Below are 20,356 nucleotides of genomic sequence, written 5' to 3' on the forward strand. Positions count from 1 at the left end.
AAGTTCTTTAATTGTTTAGAGTTGTTACAACATCCTGGTTTATTTTGTTTTGTTTTTGTTTTTTATATGAAGTTGAATATTGTCTTTTCAAGGTCTATAAAGAATTGTGTTGGAGATTCCATTGAATCCCTAGTTTGCTTTTGGTAGCATGGCCATTTTTACTACTTTGATCCCACCAATCCATGAGCATGAGAGGTCTTTCCATCTTCTGATATCTTCAGTTTCTTTCTTCAAAGACTTGACGTTTTTAATGATATAAGTCTTTCACTTGTTTAGTTAAAGTTAACCTGTAGATATTTTATATCATTTGTGGCTATTATGAAGGGTGTTGTTTTTCTGATTTTTTTTCTAAGTCTAATAAATATATATATATATATATATTGATCTTATATACAGCCACTTGGATGATGGCATATACCAGCTGTAGAAGTTCTGCTAAAATTTTTGGGGTTGCTTATGTATGTACTTTGATTTCTTCTTTCCAATTTGTATCCCCTTGATCTCATTTAGTTGCCTCATTACTCTAGCTAGAAAGAACTTCAAGTGCTATATTGAATAAATATGGAGAAAGTGGACAGCCTTGTCTTGTTCCTGGTTTTAGTGGAATTGCCTTAAGTTGTTCTTCATTTAATTCGATGTTGGCTATAGATTTGTTGTAAATCGCCTTTATTATATTTAGTTGTACTTCTTGTATTCCTACTCCAAGCTTTTATTGTGAATGGGCCTTGGGTTTTATCAAAGGCTTTTTTGGCTTCTAAGCTTTTTGTGTTGTTTTTTCTTCTTCTTCTTCTTTCAGTTTGTTTATTTGGTGGATTACATTGACTTACTTTGTTATATTGAAACATCCTGAATCTCCAGGATGAAGCCCACTTGATCATGGTGGATTATCTTTTTGATGTGTGTTTGGATTCAGTTTGTGAGTGTTTTATTGAGTATTTTTGCATTATGTGTTCATGAGAGAAATTGGTCTGTAATTCTCTTTCTTATATTTTTGTTTGTGAGCCTATCCTTTAACGGCTGAGCCATCTCTCCAGCTCTGTAATTCTCTTTCTTTGTTGAATCTTTGAGTGGTTGGGTTTCAGGGTGAGAGTGACCTTAAAATGAATTTGACAGTGTTTCTTTTTTCTTTTTTTCATTATTGAATAGAACTACATGACATATTTCATTTAGGTTCCAAATACAAATGCATCAGTATTTCTCTTTTTGGACTAATTTGAGGAGTATTACTGTTACTTCTTCTTTGAAAGTCTGGTAGAATTCTGCACGAAAACTGTCTACCCTGGGCGTTTTGTGGTTGGGAAACTTTTAATGACTGCTTCTCTTTCTTTATGGGGTTATAGGTCTATTTAAATTGTGTTTCTGATCTCAATTTTGGTAAGTGAAATCTATCAAGAAAATTATCCATTTATTTTAGGTTTTTCAATTTTGTGGAATATAGATTTTAATGTATGACCTACTGTTTCTTTGGATTCCCTTAGTGTCCATTGTTATGTCCCCTTTTCATTTCTGATTTTGTTGATTTGGACATATTCTCTCTCTCTCTCTCTCTCTCTCTCTCTCTCTCTCTTTCTGCCTTTTCGTTTGTTTGGATAAGTATTTGTTTATCTTCTTGATTCCCCCCCCCAACAAACTCTTTGTTTCATTGTTCTTTTTGTTTCTATCTTATTGATTTCATGATTAGTTTGATTATTTGCTGTCTACTCTTCATGCTTATGCTTGCTTCTTTTTGTTCTAGAGCTTTCAAATGTGTAGTTAAGTTGCTAGTAGGAGATCTCTCCAATTTTTATATGTAAGCACTTAGTGTCACAAACTTTCCTCTTGGCACGACTTTCATTGTGTTGCATAAGTTTGAGTATGTTGGTATTCATTTTCATCAAATTCTTTAAAGTCTTTCATTTCTTTATTTTTCTTATTGATCCAGTTCTCATTCAGTAAACAGTTGTTCACTTTTCATGAGTTTGTAAGCTTTCTGTTGTTACTGTTGTTGAAACCCAGCTTTAGTCCACAGTGGTCTGATAGGATGCAGGTCTCTCTCTCTCTGTCTGTCTGTCTCTGTCTCTGTCTCTGTCTCTGTCTCTGTCTCTCCCTCTCTGTCTCTCTGTCTCTCTCTCTCTCTCTCTCTCTCTCTCTCTCTCTCTCTCTCTCTCTCTCTCTCATTTGTTGAGACTTGCTTTGAGGTTCCATGGGGTGCAAAGAAGATGCTATATTCTTTTCTTTTAAAGTGAAATGTTTTGTAGATGTCTGTTAGGTCCATTTGCTTTATACTGTCTGTTAATGCCAGTAGTTTTCCGTTTAGTTTTTGGCTAGATGACCTGTACATTGATAAGAGTTGGGTATTGAAGTCTCCCACTGTTGATGTGTGACGGTCAATGTGAGATTTAGGCTTTAGTAATGTTTCTTTTACAAACATGGGTATCCTTGTGTTTGGCAAATAGATGTTAAGAATTGAAGCATCATCTTGGTGTTTTCCTTTGAAAATGGAATGTCCTCTATCTCTTTTGATTAATTTTTGTTCAAAGTCTATTTTGTTAGATATTCGATGGCTACATCAGCTTGTTTTGTTCTTTTAGGTTCATTTGCTTAGAAAAAAAAAATTTTCCAACCCCACTCTCAAGGTAATGTCTATCTTTAATGTTGAAGTATGGTTTTTTTTATTCATCAGAAGGATAGATTCTGATTTTGCATCCATTCTGTTAGTGTCTATCTGTCTGTCTCTGTGTGTATGTGAGAGAGAGACAGAGAGACAGAGACAGAGAGAGAGAGAGAGAGATTTTTTCTGTGTTTTCATGGGTGTAGTTAAATTCCTTGGGTTGGAGTTTTCCTTCTAGTACCTTCTGGAGGACTGGCTTTCTGATTGGATGTTATTTAAATGTGTATTTATCATGGAAGAAGATCTTGTTTTCTTCACCTATGATGTCTGAATGTTTTGCAGGGTATAGTAGTCTGGGCTGCCATTCATAGTCTTTCAGAGTCTGTAAGACCACCTGCCTGGACTTCTGGCGACTGGCATGGTCTCTAATAAAGCAGGAAGTCTGTCCAAAGTGGGGATTGGGACACAGCAACAAGGAGGTTGAAGAACTGGGGAAAAGGGTGGGGGTGCAACACTGAAAGAGTTGGGGATATCTGCAGGTGGACAACCTACTTGGACTTTTGGCAGCCTGTGTAATCTCTTGTCTCCCTGACTTGGGAGCTAGAACATGGTTAGGGTGTGGAGATTGGAGGCATGAAAGGGAGTACCAAGAGTGTAGGGAAGGTCCTCGGGAGGGCAGCTCACCTGGACTTCTGGAAGCCTGTTTGTCCTCTAGTCGAGCAGCTTCTTCTCTTTTTGAGTGTTTCTAAGCTCATTTGAAAAATGTTCATGTTGCTGTTTCATATTCACATTGTCCATTAGCTAAGCATAGACCTAAGTGGCTTTCGGAAAACAAAGCAGGCAGCCAAATAGAGAGGCCAAAGGCTTTGTTCAACAAGCAGTCATTTATTGAGTACCTGTTGATGTCAAGGTTAACAGTAGGATGGTTGGAAGCTCTGAGTAATACTGTTCTAGAAGCAAATGCTCACATTAGGTGGGAGTAGGGGATAGTAAAAGGGACTGGTAAGCACCATGAAAGTATTTGGTATCAAAGATGTGGAAGCAACTTAGCTTTGTGAGTGCATTTAAGAAAGCTCCATGGAAAGAGTGACATTGAGGTTGGTCCTAAAGGGCAGAGTGTTCTTGGCAAAAGTGTAAAGCAAAAGTGAACTAGACAGATCTAGAGAAAATAAAGAGGACTTAGTCACCGAGCACCTACCATGCTACTTGTTTGTGTCACATCTCATCCAACTCTTGTTTTTCATTAAGGCATTGTGGTTAGTATCAGTCCACATAAAGAATGAGCAGTGTTCTGCCTTCCTTGACTCATGCCATTGCTGAGCATCCCCAGGTTACTCTTTCCAAAGCACAGGATCAATGTTAAACACAGAACAGACCACACTTTGTTTTATCCTTGAGTTTAATTATAGCTTATTATTTGCCTGATATTCTCTCAGAAAACTTGCTTCTCTTTTTGCTTCAGGCAGTGGGGCTGTCCTTTCATTTCCTAATAGAGAATTAAGTATTTTAATGGAATCTTTCTCAGGTTCCATTCTAGGTTTTTGAACCTATGGGATTCCCCTACCCCCACCCCTCTGCCACGTGATGTTTCTGTGTTCTTATATGTAATCAGGCCTCTTAAAACTGTCCTAAAAATAGTAGAGTAAAAGCTTTTAAAATTTCAGCCATGTGGCTAGGTAAACTCTCCTTCCCCAAACATTTTAAGAAAAATTCAGGGCCTGGGGAAAAGTATGTACTCACAAGCAGAGGATCTGAGTTTGAATTCCCAGCTTGCATCTACAAAGCCAGGCACCGCTGCCCAAGCCTATAACTGCCTCTAAGGAGAGGCTAGCAGAGACAGAGAGATCCCAAGAGATGACTGGTTAGCCAGCCTAACCAAAACAGGAGCTTCTGGTTCAGTGAGGAACCCTGTCTCAAAGCAGCAAGGCGGAGAGGATAGAGGAAGACATTGAGCATCTTGCTCTGGCCTCCAAATATATATGCCCATATACTTACATGTATCTTTTGTGTGTGTGTGTCTGTCTGTCTCTGTGTGTGTGTCTGTGCATGCGCATGTATCATTTGGCTTCATTGCTGTTGCACACACACACAGACAGAGGCAGAGAGAAAGCTTATAAGAGTAAAACTCAGAAGTGCTTATAATTTTTAAATGCTAATGTACCATATTAAGTTCAAAATGACCATGTTTGAAAACCTTACACTACTGGATCCTAATACTAATTTTGAATGATAAAGTGTCAGAAGTATACATTGTTCCCATGTGGAGTGATCTGATACTGATTGACTGATCGGGAACTGAGGCTTTTACATAGTGGCTGTGGAGTAATGATGTAGAAACAATACCTAGCTGGGCCTTTTGGAGGTTATTTGAATTCCTTATATAGAAGGTCCTTGTTTCGTGTAGATGATTTGCTATCCAGAAAAGGGTCTGGAATATTTTAAAATTAGGGACTAATATCTTAGATAATAGTAATGAGTCTGATTGAGACTGTCTTGAAAATGAGGCTGAAAATAAAAATGTTTAGGGTTGTTGTTGAAGATCCATTCTGAGATGGAATCCATACATTCATGACACTGTTAATGTGGCCAAAAGAACCTGAAGCTAAATAGGTTGAGAATGTGTTTTTAATTTGACAAATTAGGATGTAATTATAGCCTAAGTATCTTAAACTGGGGACTGCACATTGGATCTCAGATGAACAATGTTAGAATATTTTCAGGAGAATTATCTAAGTGGTTGTGGTATCCTTTATGTTTGACTTTGGTGATATCATCCAGTGGTCATTTTCCAATTGAGAAAACTCTCATTTCCTCATAGTTCCTTTTCTGCTTTGATCATTCTCTGTGGAAGCAACCATTCTTTAATTCTTAACTAGATCATTTTCCATTGGCTTTGAGTGGGATCCAGCTGTTCATTGGATGACATGACTTGTGGTACCATTCACTTGGCTTCATTGCTGACTTGCAGTTCCAGTTTTCAGGTTCTTTATGTACTCTAGTCACTATTATTCTATATTTAACAGTTTGCCATAAGCATGGAATGAGATTGAAATGTAACCTGGTCATACACTTTCAGATGAAAAGTTTGCCAATTCACTTTCTCCTTGACACATCATGTTCCTTTGCATCTGATGCCTACCTTTGCCTAGAGGACATTATTTGAGAAATATTTTCCCAGCCTGGCCACGGGAGGCAGGTGGGTCTTTGTGAGTTTGAGATCAGCCTGGTCTACAAAGTGAGTTCCAGAACAACACAGAGAAACCCCGTGGGGCAGATGGGGAACATTTTTCTGATCTTGTAACTTGGACCTCCTTGAGTGAGATAGAACCCTGTGGTGCAAATGGCTGCAGGTATGGGACAAACATATTTCTGGAAGCTATTGTCAGAGATGAACTGACAGCAGCCTGAATTTTACAATATTATCTTTGGCAGATAAGTAAAATTGTTATAACCAATAGTTATATTGGTTAATTGTAGTAGCAAAGATTGAATTTGCAGGGTAGCTTACCTGGGGAAGTTAAACGGAATGGGAAACTGGGGTAGAGATGGTCTTTGACATCCTTTCCTTTTGGGGGAGGTCAGGCTTTCACTTTGTAGACCAGGCTGGCTTTAAGTTCATAGAGATGTACCTGCTTCTGTTGCTCTACAATGACTGGCTGTAAGGTGGGTTTATAAAGAAAAGTAAACAACCAGTGGCAACTGATAATTGGTGTTTTAGAAAAGTCTGTTTTAGTTTTGAAGAGTTTGACAGTATTTAATAGTCAAAAGTCATGCCAGGGCTGCCAGCAATTGCCCCAGTGTCAGCAAGAAAGTCTGATAAAGGGTCTTAGAGAAGTGTAAAAGGAAGAAAGAGCCAGCTCAATAGAAAGTATTTTCCGAGTGCTGGCCTGACAGAGTCTTAGGCGCCCTTGGTTGTGCTTGATGTTTGTCTAGTTTACATTTTTGCATACTGAGGCACAAACTCTTGACACACCTTCCTTAATGTTAGGTCCCATTGTCATAGTGGCTGAAGTGAGTCAAATTCCAACCGTGGCTTCTGTTGCTCTTGGTTCCTGTTCTGGTTTATCTTTTCTCCCTTTCTTCTGTTTGCTGTCTTCCCATGTCTCTCTCTCTTTCTATTGTCTTTACTCTTGATTCATGGTTGGTTCTTCAACATTTGAGGTCATTTAGCTTTGCCTTGTATCAGATTTAGTGTGTATGTGTTCTCCCTTCCAGCTTATTCTCAAAATGTGTTTCATAGAACAACATAATTATATTAGTTAAACACGAAGCAGTTGTAGGATCAGAGTAAGAAATGATGGATTTAGCAACAGTTAAACACACCTCACTCTCATTTTTAATAGCTGGGTATGGTGGCATGTGCCTGAAATCTCACATATTTAGAAGATAAGGATAGTTCAAGGCCAGCTTGGGCAATTCAATGAGACTGTCTCAGACTTATTAATTAATTAATTTGTTTTGAAGGATTAAGATTATAGCTCAGTGGTAACACACTTGGCTGGCATGCTTGAGTGATCCCCAGGCCATGTGTGCAGGTGCACAGACACAAAAGACAAAGTGAAAGAAGAAAATGTAGCCTTCTGTAGCTTTTTAGTTTACAAATGTAGATGCTGAATTCCTGTGAAGTGTTTCTGTGTATTACACTGTTTCTTTGTTGTTGTTTGTTATTTGTTTGTTTGTTTTGTTATTGTTTGTTTTGGTGGGGCCCAGGCATGATTTCTGAAGGGCCTTTATAATTGGTTTATGTTCTGAAAGGATTCAAACCACATTGCCCTATACTGTGGATACCCATATTCACCAAGGCCAACAGTAGGCCAACAACAAATTCTTTCTGAATAAACAATTGCTTGGTTAAAAAACAAAAAAAAAACAAAAAAACTACCATTTTAAAGCTTTTAGTGTCAGATATGATGGTGCATGCCTTTAATTACAGCAGAAACAGGCAGATCTTTCTGAGTTCCAGGCCACATGATCTACATAGTGGGTTCCAGGACAGCCAAGGCTACAAAGACACTGATTTAAACTCTGTGTGTGCGTGCGTGCGTGCGTGCGTGTGTGTGTGTGTGTGTGTGTGTGTGTGTGTGTGTTATGTTGTGTTATACAACTGTTACCACTATGAGGTTCTTTCATCCTCAAGAAGAAATTTTACCCACAGAACAGTTGCTTCTTATCACTTCCAAGCCCAGGATAACCATTAGTCTGCTTTAGTCTCTTTATTTGCCTTTTAAATTTTTATATGAATAGATTGATACCTGTTTGGCCATGTCTGCTGGCCTCTCTTCAATGAAGTTCTGAAAAAGACTCAGCTCTTATGTCTGCAAAATCCAGGAAATCTCCATCTCATCATGTCTAGTCACATATGCCAGTGCCTTTGTATGTGGTAAATTCTTACTGTGTAAGCTAAAATGTATGAAGGTTAGGATATGAATGTCTTTGGAGCAGTTATCCCTTCTATAGTGGAATCTAGAAGGTTCTTTGTTTAGGTTTGGTTTGGTTTTTTTCCCAAGACAGGGTCTGACTATGCAGCCCTAGCTGTCCTGGAACTCACAGAAATCTACCTGCCTCTGTCTCCCAAGTGCTGGGATTTAAAGTCACATGCCACTACTCCTGGCCCTAGAAGGTTCTTAATACAAATCTAAAGATATCTTTCAACTTAAAGAGTTTAACACATTGGGCTGGAGATATGGAACAGTGGTTAAACGCGTGCATGCTCTTTTAGAGGGCTAAAGTTCAATTCCCAGCACCCACATAGTGGTTTATAATCATCTAAGTCCAGTTGTAGGGGTCTGACTCCCTCTTCTGATCTCTGAGATTAGGTGTGCACCTGGTGCACAGGCATACATGATAGCAAACTACTCATAAAGATAAAAATAAACAAATAAATATTAATATAAATATTAAAGGGGGAGATTTAGCACCCTGGTCCTCTGTAAGAGCAACAAGTAACCAAACCACTGAGCCAACTCTCCAGCCCTAGAACTTCTGAGTTTTAATGAGCTTCCCTTTAGAACTTACTAGATCTTAAAGAACCTGTGAGGAAATTGCTACAGAATAGCCTGATACAAGTCAATGCTAGAACTCTAAACATAGACCTTGGGATTTCTGTAGTTTTCAAGTTTCTATATGAGAAAATAAGCTGGTGCTCTTCTACCCAGTTTCTATTTTGTGATGTGTAACAGATTTTGAAAAGACTTCAGAGAATGTCCTCTATTTCCCAGTAACCATTTGCAATCTTAAACTAGCCTGCTGATTATACTGATGATTTGCCACATTTCCAGTTCTCTCATAAAGTCCTGAATATGTCTCTAGACCCTCATGCATAAGTTAATGTGACCTTAAGATCTAGAAGCCAAATAGGATATTATCCTGGTTAGTTTTGTTTGTTTGTTTAACAGTTGCTTAGTGTTAGATTTATGTTACTTCATAGTAATTTAGATTGGCGTTTATATAAGATGCTTTCTCTCCCTCTTATCAGGTGGCTTCTACCTTGGACAAATACTACTTTGAAGGCGGAGAGAAAGTAGCCATAATATATATTGATAGGGTCTGAAATCATGGCCCCATCTGTAAAATGCTTGCTGTGCAAACATGAGGCCTTAATTTCAGTCCCCAGTACCATGTAAAAATCAAGCACGGTGGTGTACACCTGTAATCCTAGCACTGAACAGGCAGAGACAGGGGGATCTAGCCGGATTCGAAAGCTCCAGGTTCACTTAAAGACCCTATCTCAAAAAAATAAGGTAAAGAGAGATTGAGAAGTCATTTAACATCAACCCTTGGGTTCCATGTACCTACATAAATGTGCATACACATGAATCTATGTGTATACAATATATACCCTATTTTACTTTATGGGTTTGGATGTTATGTCTGAATGTATCTGTGTAGCAGCATATGCAGGGCTGGTGCTTATGGAAGCCAGAAAAGGGCATCAGATCCTTTGGAACTGGAGTCAGATAGTTGAGGGCCATCATGTACATGCTTGGAATTGAAGTTGGGTCCTCTGGAAGAGCAATCGGTGCTCTTAACTGTTGAGTCATCTCTCTACCCCTTAGAATATCTATTTCTAGGGGTTTTAGTGTATTCTCTTAGGGCTCAGCTAACTGTAATGAATTAAAATTCCCTGTGGATTGAAAAACTGTTCCATGCCACAAAGTTTGAAGTTTTGAAGTGGCTTTTGCTTAGTACACGATAAGAAATGCATGAAGTGGATCAAACCAGCCTGTGGCCAGCCTGTTGATATTTTCTTTCCATTTTGTCTCTTAGATGCACCCACTAGGCCTATGTAATAACAATGACGAAGAGGACTTGTATGAATATGGCTGGGTAGGAGTGGTGAAGCTTGAACAGCCAGAATTGGACCCCAAACCATGTCTCACTGTCCTGGGCAAGGTAAGCACCAGGCCTTCTGTGTCATATCCATTGTAGTTGGTCTTTTCATGCATTTTCCTGAGTTTCAAATAGCAGGTTCTGAAAAGTATGAAAAGCCATACTGGTATAGCACTCCTTCTGAAACTGTGTGAACATACATAGCACCATGGAGCTCATGAGCTCTGGCCCTGTAAGAGGCCCTAGTCTCCAAGTCTGCTGTCCCCCTGCCTACTATGTGGTCGTGGACAAGTTGCTTTCCCTGGGAGTCTGAACTTCTTTCTTATCTGTGAAGTGATTTGATATTAGAAATCCATAATACTGTACCTTACACCTTTGGGGCTAGATGTTTTAGACCCGAGTTGTGGGGTAGGGGGAATTCAGGAAGAATTATGGTTTATATATTTTCTGGGGACCTGGGGCCATACTCAGTAATCACACATGTTTGTATATGTATAGCAAACCATATGGATATTCACGTGGGATAACCAAAGCCTAAACAGCCTCCTCTTAGCCCACAGCTGCTTTATCTCCAAATAAATGAGTTCAAATCCATTCATTTTTGCTGTCAGGTATGTTATAGAAAAACTCTTGCAATTTAGAGCTTCCTTGGTTTCAGAATGGCAGACAGCAATTATGGCCCTGCATTAGAACTTACTTCACACGTGACTAGGAGATGAGTTAAGGTCTAATGTCACTGCTGGCTGTTGGCACACCATTTAGAAGCACTAGCAAACAAAACATGCTTTTTAGCCGCTAGGGGTTAATATAACTTCTGGCGGTAGGATAAGATAGAAATAAATTCACTTTGGAAATCATCCATCAGGAACTCTTAACTTGATAAATCATAACCTTTTTAAAAGTGGATCATTTTGTCAAGGGGATGGGTTTTGTGAGTGTAATTTGAATTTTTGATTGTGAAAAACATAGTCCCCCAAAGAGTAGTCTTACTGCCTGGATTTTATGGTCCCCAAAGCTACAGATCTGTGTACTGTGGAAGACAACTGCATTCTCTTCCCAGAAGCTGAGGTTTTCTTTGCTATCCAGGCAAGAGAAGAGGTGATAATGGTACAGAGAGCCATCAGAAAACCTAGAGAGTCTTCTGCCAACTACTCCTAAAAGGTCTTTGGTCCTGGAGATCCTCATGAGCCTAATTTGTTTGTGGTTTTTATGCCTCTTATGCCTTTTGAGAAACTGCATGACTCTTGTCAAGTTTTCCTGCCCTTTCATTGGGGGAGAAACCTGACAGGAATTATGGCCTGTTTGGTTTATGGTTCACCAAGTTGAATAAAGGTGTTTAAAGCTCAGCGTTGATGCTTGATCATTTTCATAGTTGACCAGAGTGGCTTGCTGATGGTTAGGAGAGCAGTAATCCTCTCAAGAGTACTTTAGTGTTTTCCTAGGGAAAATGCCAGCTACATCCAAAGGGTAGAAACAGTGCTCTCCTTGTAGCTGTCTGCTTCAACTAGGCCTTTTGCCTCTGTTTAAGCTGCTGCTGCTCTATGCTTAGCTTATTGGCTTCATTGTTCTCCCTTCCCTCAACCCAGGGCCCAGTGGGGATCCATCTCTTGTGTCTATAAATGGGTTGAAGCAGGGTCCCACAGTGTAACCCTTGTCCTTTGATGGTTTAGTGGTGGGTACTAGTTAAAGTCACTCAGAACCCCAAACTGTTTCCTCCACTGCCTGAACCAACTACACTGTGGTTTACTTGGTGAGTTTCATATGGTTCTGCTGGTCTGTGAAGCCAGTGGAATGGAAACTTTAGATATGTATGGACTTACTGAGCACTTTTTGTGTTTAACTCATCAGGAAGTAGTTATTGAATGTGGGGGCCTACAGGCTCCATGTGTGGCTCCACCTGCCTAAGAGCATCGTATTTCTGTTGGGGAAGGCTGAGACGGGGGGCGTGGCACATGGCAACACACGTTTGTTGTTAGTCTTAAGGGTTGGCACCTGAGTAAAGTCATTAGTAAAGATGCCTGGGCCAGACAAAGAAAAATGATTTCCCGTTTGCTTTAAATGTAGGTTAGTAGAAAAGGTATGATGAATCAGAACTATTTTATCTTCTTCCTTTCTTCTTCCTCCTTTTCTTCCTCCTCCTCCTTCTTGTTCACAACTTTAATTTCATTGATTTTCCATCCCTGTTTTCTACTTTTCTGGGTTCCCAAGAACAGAAACATAAGACTCTGGTGGGGGAAGGCACAGTAACTCTCCACCAGCTCAGCATGCCAGTACCCTGCAGACAGTATGGTTTTTCTTCTAGTTCTGACTTTCAGTGGCTATAGCAAGGATTGCTTGGCAAGGAGAAGCACAAAGACAAAGGAAATGAATTAGGAACATAGCTGGGGACAGAGCTCCTGCCTAGCATGTGAGGCCCTGGGTTCCATCACTAGCATTGAAATAAAGAAAAAGAAATTAAAAGGCGTAGGAAGAAACTCAGCCCAGCGTGCAGGTGGGAATGGGTGAACTGCTGTGGATGGACATTGAAACTTGTCTCTGTTGCCACAAAAAAGCCTATGGGAAATTAGGAGGGCTAGACACAGGCCCCCTCCTCCCTACCCTACCCTACCCTACCAGCCCACAGAAAATCAGCTGAAACACCAAAGATTTTAAAAAACATAAATGCCTCTCTAAGAGTCCAAATCAAGTTTTATTTTAAAAGCAAACTACATAAATTCATCACCTTGATGTATTACCAAGGGCTTTTGAGTTCAACACTTTAAAACTCATGAGAGAAAAATAATTTATGATCACATCCTTCTATTCTTTTAGATTTTGTAAAGGTACTAACAAAATCAACTAGGTAAGTAGAATTGGGGGAACTCTTACCACGGGGAAAAAGTGGGCCAAGATGCCCCCAGGCCTCACTTCAGGCCAGGCTCAGGCGGATCTCTGCAGCAATTTCTCTTTTACTTAGTGTGAAGATGATGTTCTTGCTTGTCTGACATTCTGAGCTTCTGGATCAAGGTTAGGATCTTCCCTAATGCCCTCATTACAGAACTTAACCCAATGACAGTAAAACAGTAGAATTGACATTTGGGGGCAGCTTACTTTGAGGAGAGTCTTAAATCATTCCCAAAGTGTAAGAGTCTGTATGCTCCAGGCATTTCATCCCTTCAGTTTCATAGTGTTTGTTAAGAATCTTACAGGGCTGTAAAGAATTTAAAAGGTTAATCTTAATTTGGCTATTATGACCCATCAAATTCACAGAGACTCTCATGTTGTGCTAGAATTTCTAGCAGAATTCACTTGGACTGAATTCTGAAATTCCATGCTGGATAAACCCCAAACCCCAGAGAGACTAATTCTGTGGTAGCATTTTGAAATACAGTAAATTCAGCAGTCCTGGACCTGCCTGTGTCTCCTGCTTCAGAAGATGGTATGGGGAATTTAATGTAAAGATATTTAGAGGATTTTATGTTAGAATGCCTTGCCTGGGTGACCTTAGAAAGGCAACTTTAGTTCTTGGTGCCTTGCTTCTTTGTGAAGCACTGCCTCTCTGATCACTGTAGGGCTGTGAAGTGTTAGCAGAACACTTAGCTTAGAACCTGGCTCATGGACCCATCCTGAACACTGCCTGCTAGGGGCTGTAGTTGCCTTTGCTTGTCAAACTGACATCTTGTCCACACTCCCATGTTATGGTGAGGAAACTGAGTCCTAGTAAGGTTCTCCACATTATCTGAGATAACACAGCTCACAAGACCCTGGAGCTGAAACAGAACTGTTCTGTGCTTCACCAGTGTTGAATTATTGCTAGGCATTGGTGGCACATGTCTTTAATCCCAGTACTTGGGAGGCAGAGGCAGGTGATTTCTGAGTTTGTGGCCAACCTGGTCTACAGAGTGAGTTCCAGGACAGCCAGGGCTACACAGAGAAACCCTGTCTCCAGGAAGGGAAAAACAAAACAGTGTTAAATTCTTGTCTTCTCTTGTTTCAGTCAGTCTTTTCTGGATAATAAGCACCAGCTGCTTTCAGTATCACTTGGATGTGGTCAGGACTGTTGCTTCTACATGGTAGAATCACAATTCTCCCATAGACGGGGTGTTTGCTCTGAGAGTTGAACTGTGTCATAGAACCTACATCTGGCACTGCCACCACATCGGCAGTCCCCTCCCCAGATCTTCTTATAGATCTGTTTTGTCTCCCTACCCCTACCTACTCAGGAAATATAACCTCCATATTCCTGGTTTTGAGTCTAAAAGGATTCCAGGAAAGGGATTCATTGACCCATCTCAAATCAGGCACTCTTCTTCAGGCTTATTAGTTGTGTTATGGGGCTGAAAATACTATGAAACTAAACTAAGCCTGTCTCTCCTTATACTGTGTGAGGGTAGGAAGAAATGTGTTCTTCAGAAAGGGATAGGGGCTGGAGTAGTGCTGAGCTAAGCATGCCCCTGTAGTTGGTAGGGCAAGAATGCTGTTACAAGCTAGTGGGCAATGTTCTCAGTTTATCCCAGGTCACTTGAAGTGGGTCTATTGAGAGAAGACGCTTGGGTCATGTGTGTTTGCATAGCAGAGATCAGTGCATAGATATGGTGACTGAAGGGGTGGATACCAGCCAAAATGGACTGTGAAAGCAGGAGATGGGGAAGAACAAAGCAAAGTGAAGGGAATCATAGCTTCTTTAGAGGTGTGAAAAGTTGCTGAGGAAGAAAGCTTACAGGTTTAGGAAATATGATCTCAAAGGTGCTGTTGAAAGATTCTAATAGAATTACATCATAATTTGCCTTTGGCAGTAACATCCAGGTTGGACAGAGAATATGAGGAACCCTTTTGCTACAGTCTTAGGGAACTGTATAGGTCCACACATTGACCATTTTTAGCCAAGGGAGTTGGTGAGGAGTTATGTTTGCCTCTGTCCTGGTCAGTTTTCACACATAAACACATACACTGAAGAGACTGAAGAGTCCACAGAGTGATAGGGAAGAACCCTGCTGCACCATGAGCAGAACTGCTCTAAAAACTGGCCCTTGTGGTGAACTCAGAGAAGCCAAGGGTGAAGGCTGATAGAGAACCGCACCCTCTGCTACGGCTGCTTTTCTGCCCCCCTTTTTCAGATCAGTCTCAGAAATGTCAGTGCAAAATAAAAATCTTGCCGTTTTAGTTTCTTTTCTGTTGCTGTGACAAAACACTGGCAAAAACCAGCTTGAAGAGAAAAGGGACACCCTCGCTCACTCACTCACTCACTCACAGAAATCTTCCATTGGTTATATTTCTCTAGTGAACCCTGACTCATACGCCTGGTGACCAAGATGATCTGAAGTCAGAGCCAAGGGATGTTTTCCTTTCAATCCAGGTTTTAACTCTAGTTGTAACTGTTTGTTTGATTCCATACTGGGGATTGAAACTAGCCAGTCCCCCCCCCCCCCTTCCTATGTAAGCACTTAACCACCAAGTTATAGCATTCCAAAGTTGTATTACTTTTATAGTGAAATCCAGAAATGCAGAGAGTGAAATAATTGCCGGTTGCCAGACTCTGGGATCTAGGAGCAGGAAAGCTTTTTTGTTTTGTTTTGTTTTTTAAACTAGGTGTAGAATTTCAGTTTGGAAAGATGAAAAGATTTAGATTTTAGAGGGTATTAATAGCCATGATTGACAATATAAATATATTTCATTCTGACCTGCACACTTAATAATTAAAGTGATAAATTCCATATTATATATTTTACCCAAATAAAATATGGTATCTCTTAAATCATTTTACAGTATATGGACTAGAATGGCAGTAGGTATAAATAATTATATTAAAGTGGGTTGATTTATGTCTGAAATCCTAGCACTTGAGAGATCAAGAGGACCAATGTGAGTTCGAGGTCAGCATGGATTACATAATGTATTCTAGGTCAGCCCCAGCTCCAAAACACAGCAAAATAGCAACAACAACAGCTCTAAACTGTTTGTTTCTGAAATGATAAAGTGTAGTCCCATGAAGGGATACCTGATAATTCTGAGTCCTGGTATATGATAGAAAAGGAGACAAATGGCCAGAGAGCCTCATCCTCCTCTGAACATCAGTCTATCTCAGGAAAGTGTCTTCCCTGTTCAAACTACAGCTCTCAAAATACACAAGTTTATGGGTTTTGTTGTTGTTGACAACAAACCTTTCTTTTTGTCATAATAATTCTTTGAGAATATCATATACTATATTTTTATTGTATTAATCCCTCTTCCTCAACTCCTCCAGATCATTCTCTACCTCTCTAACCACCCAGCCTTATGTTCTCTCTCAATCTCTCCCCTATTGAATGCAGTTTGTATAAGTACTCCTGAGCATGAGGCCCTGCCCTGGAGAATGTAGTCGATATGCCAGCTACTACACCATTAAGGAAAGCTGACTTTCCCTCTCCTGGCAGCAATCAGATGTCAGTAGCTCCTCAACTAAGGATGGGACTTCATGCCCACCTGTACTGGCTGGTTTTGTATGTCAACTTGACACAAGCTGGAGTTACCACCGAGAAAGGAGCCTTAACTGAAGAAATGCCTCCATGAAATCCAGCTGTAAGACATTTTCTCAATTAGTGATCGAGGGGGAAGGGCCCAGCCCATTGTGAGTGGTGCCATCCCTGGGCTGGTGGAATTGGGATTCTATAAGAAAGCAAGCTGAGCAAGGCAGGGGAAGCAAGCCAGTAAGTAGTACTCCTCTGCATCAGCTCCTGCCTCCAAGTTCCTGCCCTGTGTGAGTTCCTGTCCTGACTTCCTTTGGTGATGACCAGCAATGTGGAAGTGTAAGCTGAATAAACCCTTTCCTCCCCAACTTGCTTCTTGGTCATGATGTTTTGTGCAGGAATACAAACCCTAAAACACTTTTCATACCTACTCTTTCATACTGGGGTTTTGTCTGATTTCAATTTTTGCAGGTCTTAAGGTGCATCTGCCTGTTGTGCCTGGAAAACCATTTTCTTTAAGTCAGCCACCACAGTAACTCTTAGTCTTTCAGTCTCCTCTTCCAAATAGATCCCTGAGCCTTGAGGGGAGGGCTGTAATATAGATATTCCATTTAGGACTGAGCACTCTGAAGTCTCTTTTTCTCTGTACATTGACCCATTGTGGGTCTCCTTGTTAATTGCTAGCTGTTATAAGAAGCATTTCTCCCCAAACCTCACCTAGGCAGCACAGTAGACCTAGCCCTGGTGTCATGGGCACGAGAGAGTTGGTGGGCTGACCAACTCAGCTTCCACCCAGGGCCAGATCCAGGGCTCTGAGTTGGTCCACTCCAGCATCCACCCCATCTATGAACTCCTGGAGTACAAGACAGGGCTGGTCCTGCAGATCCAAAGCTATGGCATGTCCATTGAACATTTGCAAGAAAAGATATGCGGACAAACAGGAATTTTGCCTGAAGCACTGTGGCACCACAGCTTCCAAGACGAGATGTTTGTTTTTTGTTTTTTGATTGTTTGTTTGGTTTAGTTTTATTTTTTGTTTTCTTTGTTGGGGAGGTTACAAAGATGAAGAAAGAATAGAAAAGGACAGGGAAATGAGTGGGATTGGGGTGCATGATGGGAAATTCTAAAAATGTTTAATTAAAAAAGCTTCTTGTATGAGGACAGAGACATGTACTGATCTATGGGGATGGCAATAAGTCATTAGAAGGTGTTTTATTGCTGTGTTCATTTAGTACAGTAGTTGTATTAGGTTTTCCCTTAGAGCCCATGCTCTATCTATGGGTTCTGGGTTTTGTTGGCAGTGTCAGGTTCCATGTCCTGGGGTGGGCCTAACACTTACTCCTCCCATTAGCATTCGCACCACTCTTGTGCCAGTGGGCAGATCTTGCCAAGGACTGTCGTTATTGTAGTTCACAGGGTGCATAGCTGGGTAAGCTGGATGATTACACTTCTCTTCCTATAATATGCATAGTATCTTCCAGCACTATGAGTGCTAGCCAGTAGACATGTTTCTGGCTGATACTATCTATATTTCTCTGTGTTCTAACTCAAGAGTGTGTCTTCAGGAGTAGATTCTTGCTATCATGCTCTGGATTGTAACCAGCACCATTGACTGTAGCCTGCAATAGACACAGGGAGCAAAATTTCCCCTAAGTGCTAGTGACCTCATGATGATAAATGGGTTTTGGCAAATATCTTGGACATAGAGCTGTTCTCTTCTGGGAGCTGTCTCACTGACTTCTCCAGTAAACACTGGGCCTAATAAGGTTCTGGTGTAGATGTTAATCCAACTGTTCAGGTTTTAAAGTGTGGCCAGGAGACCTACCTTTCCAGGACTCTCAAGATCATGACTGTTTTTATAGTATACTACAGTCTTTCCTTCCATCCCCTCACAGTAGGGCTATCCAAGGGGATCATTGTATGTGCTGACTTCATCCCACTCATGACTAATGGAATATGTGTTTGTGTGTTCCATGTTTTCACTTTTATGGTTTAGTTCCTAATAAGTGCAATATAAAATAGCTGTAACCGCACTGGTGGTGGCGCATGCCTTTAATCCCAGCACTTGGGAGGCAGAGGCAGGCGGATTTCTGAGTTCGAGGCCAGCCTGGTCTACAGAGTATCAGGACAGCCAGGGCTACATAGAGAAACACTGTCTTGAAAAAACAAAACAAACAAACAAACAAAAAGCTGTAACCCATACAAACATGAGAATATGGAGTGAAATCTGAGTTTGCTAACCCAACATTATTATGTTCCTACAGCAAGATCATCTCACAGAACTCAGCTAAGCTCTGTGACTGTTAATGAGTCAGTGGAAATAAGTAGGCACACAAGCCATAGAAGGCCATGTATAAATAATAATCAGACGAATATGAAAACTTCTTAGTATCTTAGAACATGTTAGTATCTTTGAGACTTGCATTGGTATATAACCTTTAGCCATGACCTTCTAGAAACAGGGATTATCTACATGAGCAGGAATTTTTAGGTGGCTGGTAAACTGTGGTGTTCTTTTTGAACCCTGAACATACTGGGTAAGAGGAGAGGTCCTTATCCTCAGGACACCACTCTCATTTGGGGTTTTGCTCATAGATGTTTCCAGGAATACTTCAATCTCCTTGGCTCCCCTCCCTTCTTTCTTCTCTCTTCTCTCTCTTCTCTCCTCCCTCTTCCTGCCTTTCTCTCTCTTCTTCCTTTCTCCCCCTCTCCCTTGTTCCTCTCCCCTCCCCTTCTCGACACGGTTTTTCCATGTAACAGTCCTAGTTGTCCTGGAACTCGCTTTGCAGAACCAGGCTGCCTGGAATTTACAGAGATCCACCTGTCTTGGCCTCCCTGCCAAGATTTAACGTGTACGCCACCACCACACACCCAGTGAGTGTCTGAATGATAGAACTGAAATCCTTGTCAGAAAAAAAAAATGTGATTGGCTGCTCCAGCTGCTTCACGTTGCAGCCTTTAACCTCAGCAGGCTGCCTCTGGTCAGCAAAGCAAGTAGGTGTTTGTCACATGTTAGCACAAGGTGACATGTCTGTAGCTCATTGCCTTGGCATTCCTGGAAGCATTCTATGAAGTGCTTAGGACACTTCCTATATCAATCTTTATTTTATTTTTAATTATAAATATATATATTTTATTTGCAGATACTCACAGAAGCCAGAAGGTTTCTGATTCTCTGGGGCTGGAGTTACAGGAAACTGTGAACCATCCAACATGGGTGCTGGGAATCAAATTCAGGTTCTGTACAAGAACATCATTCTTACCTGCCGAGCTATCTCTCCAGCCCATGTCCATATTTTTTTTAATATAGAATCTTTCGTGTATGACATTGTTTTCAATGACGTATAATGCTTGGGGACATTTTTAGCTTTTTAGGAAAGTATGTTGGGGTTGGGGAAACAAGTACAGCCAGGCTTGTTGCTCAGCATCTTATTGATCATAGAATAGTCACCACCACAGAGAGTTCTCTGGCCCCACAAAGTGTACTATGAAATTATTTGTCAGGAATGGACTGGAGCAATGGTTCAACAGTTAGGAGCATTCGTTGTTGTTCTATAAGATCCAGGTTCAGTTCCCAGCACCCACATGGCAGCTCACAAATGTCTATAACTTCAGTTCCGGGGGACTGAATGCCCTCTTCAGACTTCCACAAGTTTCAGATACACATTTGGTACACACACATGCAGGCAGAATGCTTGTACACACACAAAATAAAAACAAGGTTTTTTTTTAAATAGAAGGAAAAATAATTTGACTTCAAATATTCATCTCAATATGAATATTTTTATTATGACATGCAAACATTCTCTTTCCCAAAGATGTTAGTTACTTTTGGGAAGCTAATTCTTCCCTCATTCCCTTCTGTGCCTCCTTCCTTGTTCTCTGTACATGATACTTTTATTCTATACTTTTACACTTTTATTGCATTTTGCACATTGAGATGTATACAGAATCCAGGCCATGAAGCCAAAGACCCTGTATATGAATGCTAATTCTACTGAGCAGAAGCCTC

At 40.7% G+C, this 20,356-nt stretch overlaps 1 protein-coding gene across 1 annotated transcript in view; it reads left to right on the plus strand.

The window, feature by feature from the left end:
* Znrf3 (zinc and ring finger 3) overlaps nt 1-20,356 on the plus strand; it is a 159,799-nt gene that overhangs the window by 85,842 nt on the left and 53,601 nt on the right. The window contains exon 2 of the mRNA XM_034509221.2: nt 9,857-9,982. Within this exon, the coding sequence (XP_034365112.1) occupies nt 9,857-9,982 (126 nt within the window). The remainder of the gene's footprint in view (nt 1-9,856; nt 9,983-20,356) is intronic.

This window comes from Arvicanthis niloticus, chromosome 7 (assembly GCF_011762505.2).
Source record: "Arvicanthis niloticus isolate mArvNil1 chromosome 7, mArvNil1.pat.X, whole genome shotgun sequence".
In the NCBI taxonomy this organism is placed as follows: Eukaryota; Metazoa; Chordata; class Mammalia; order Rodentia; family Muridae; genus Arvicanthis; species Arvicanthis niloticus.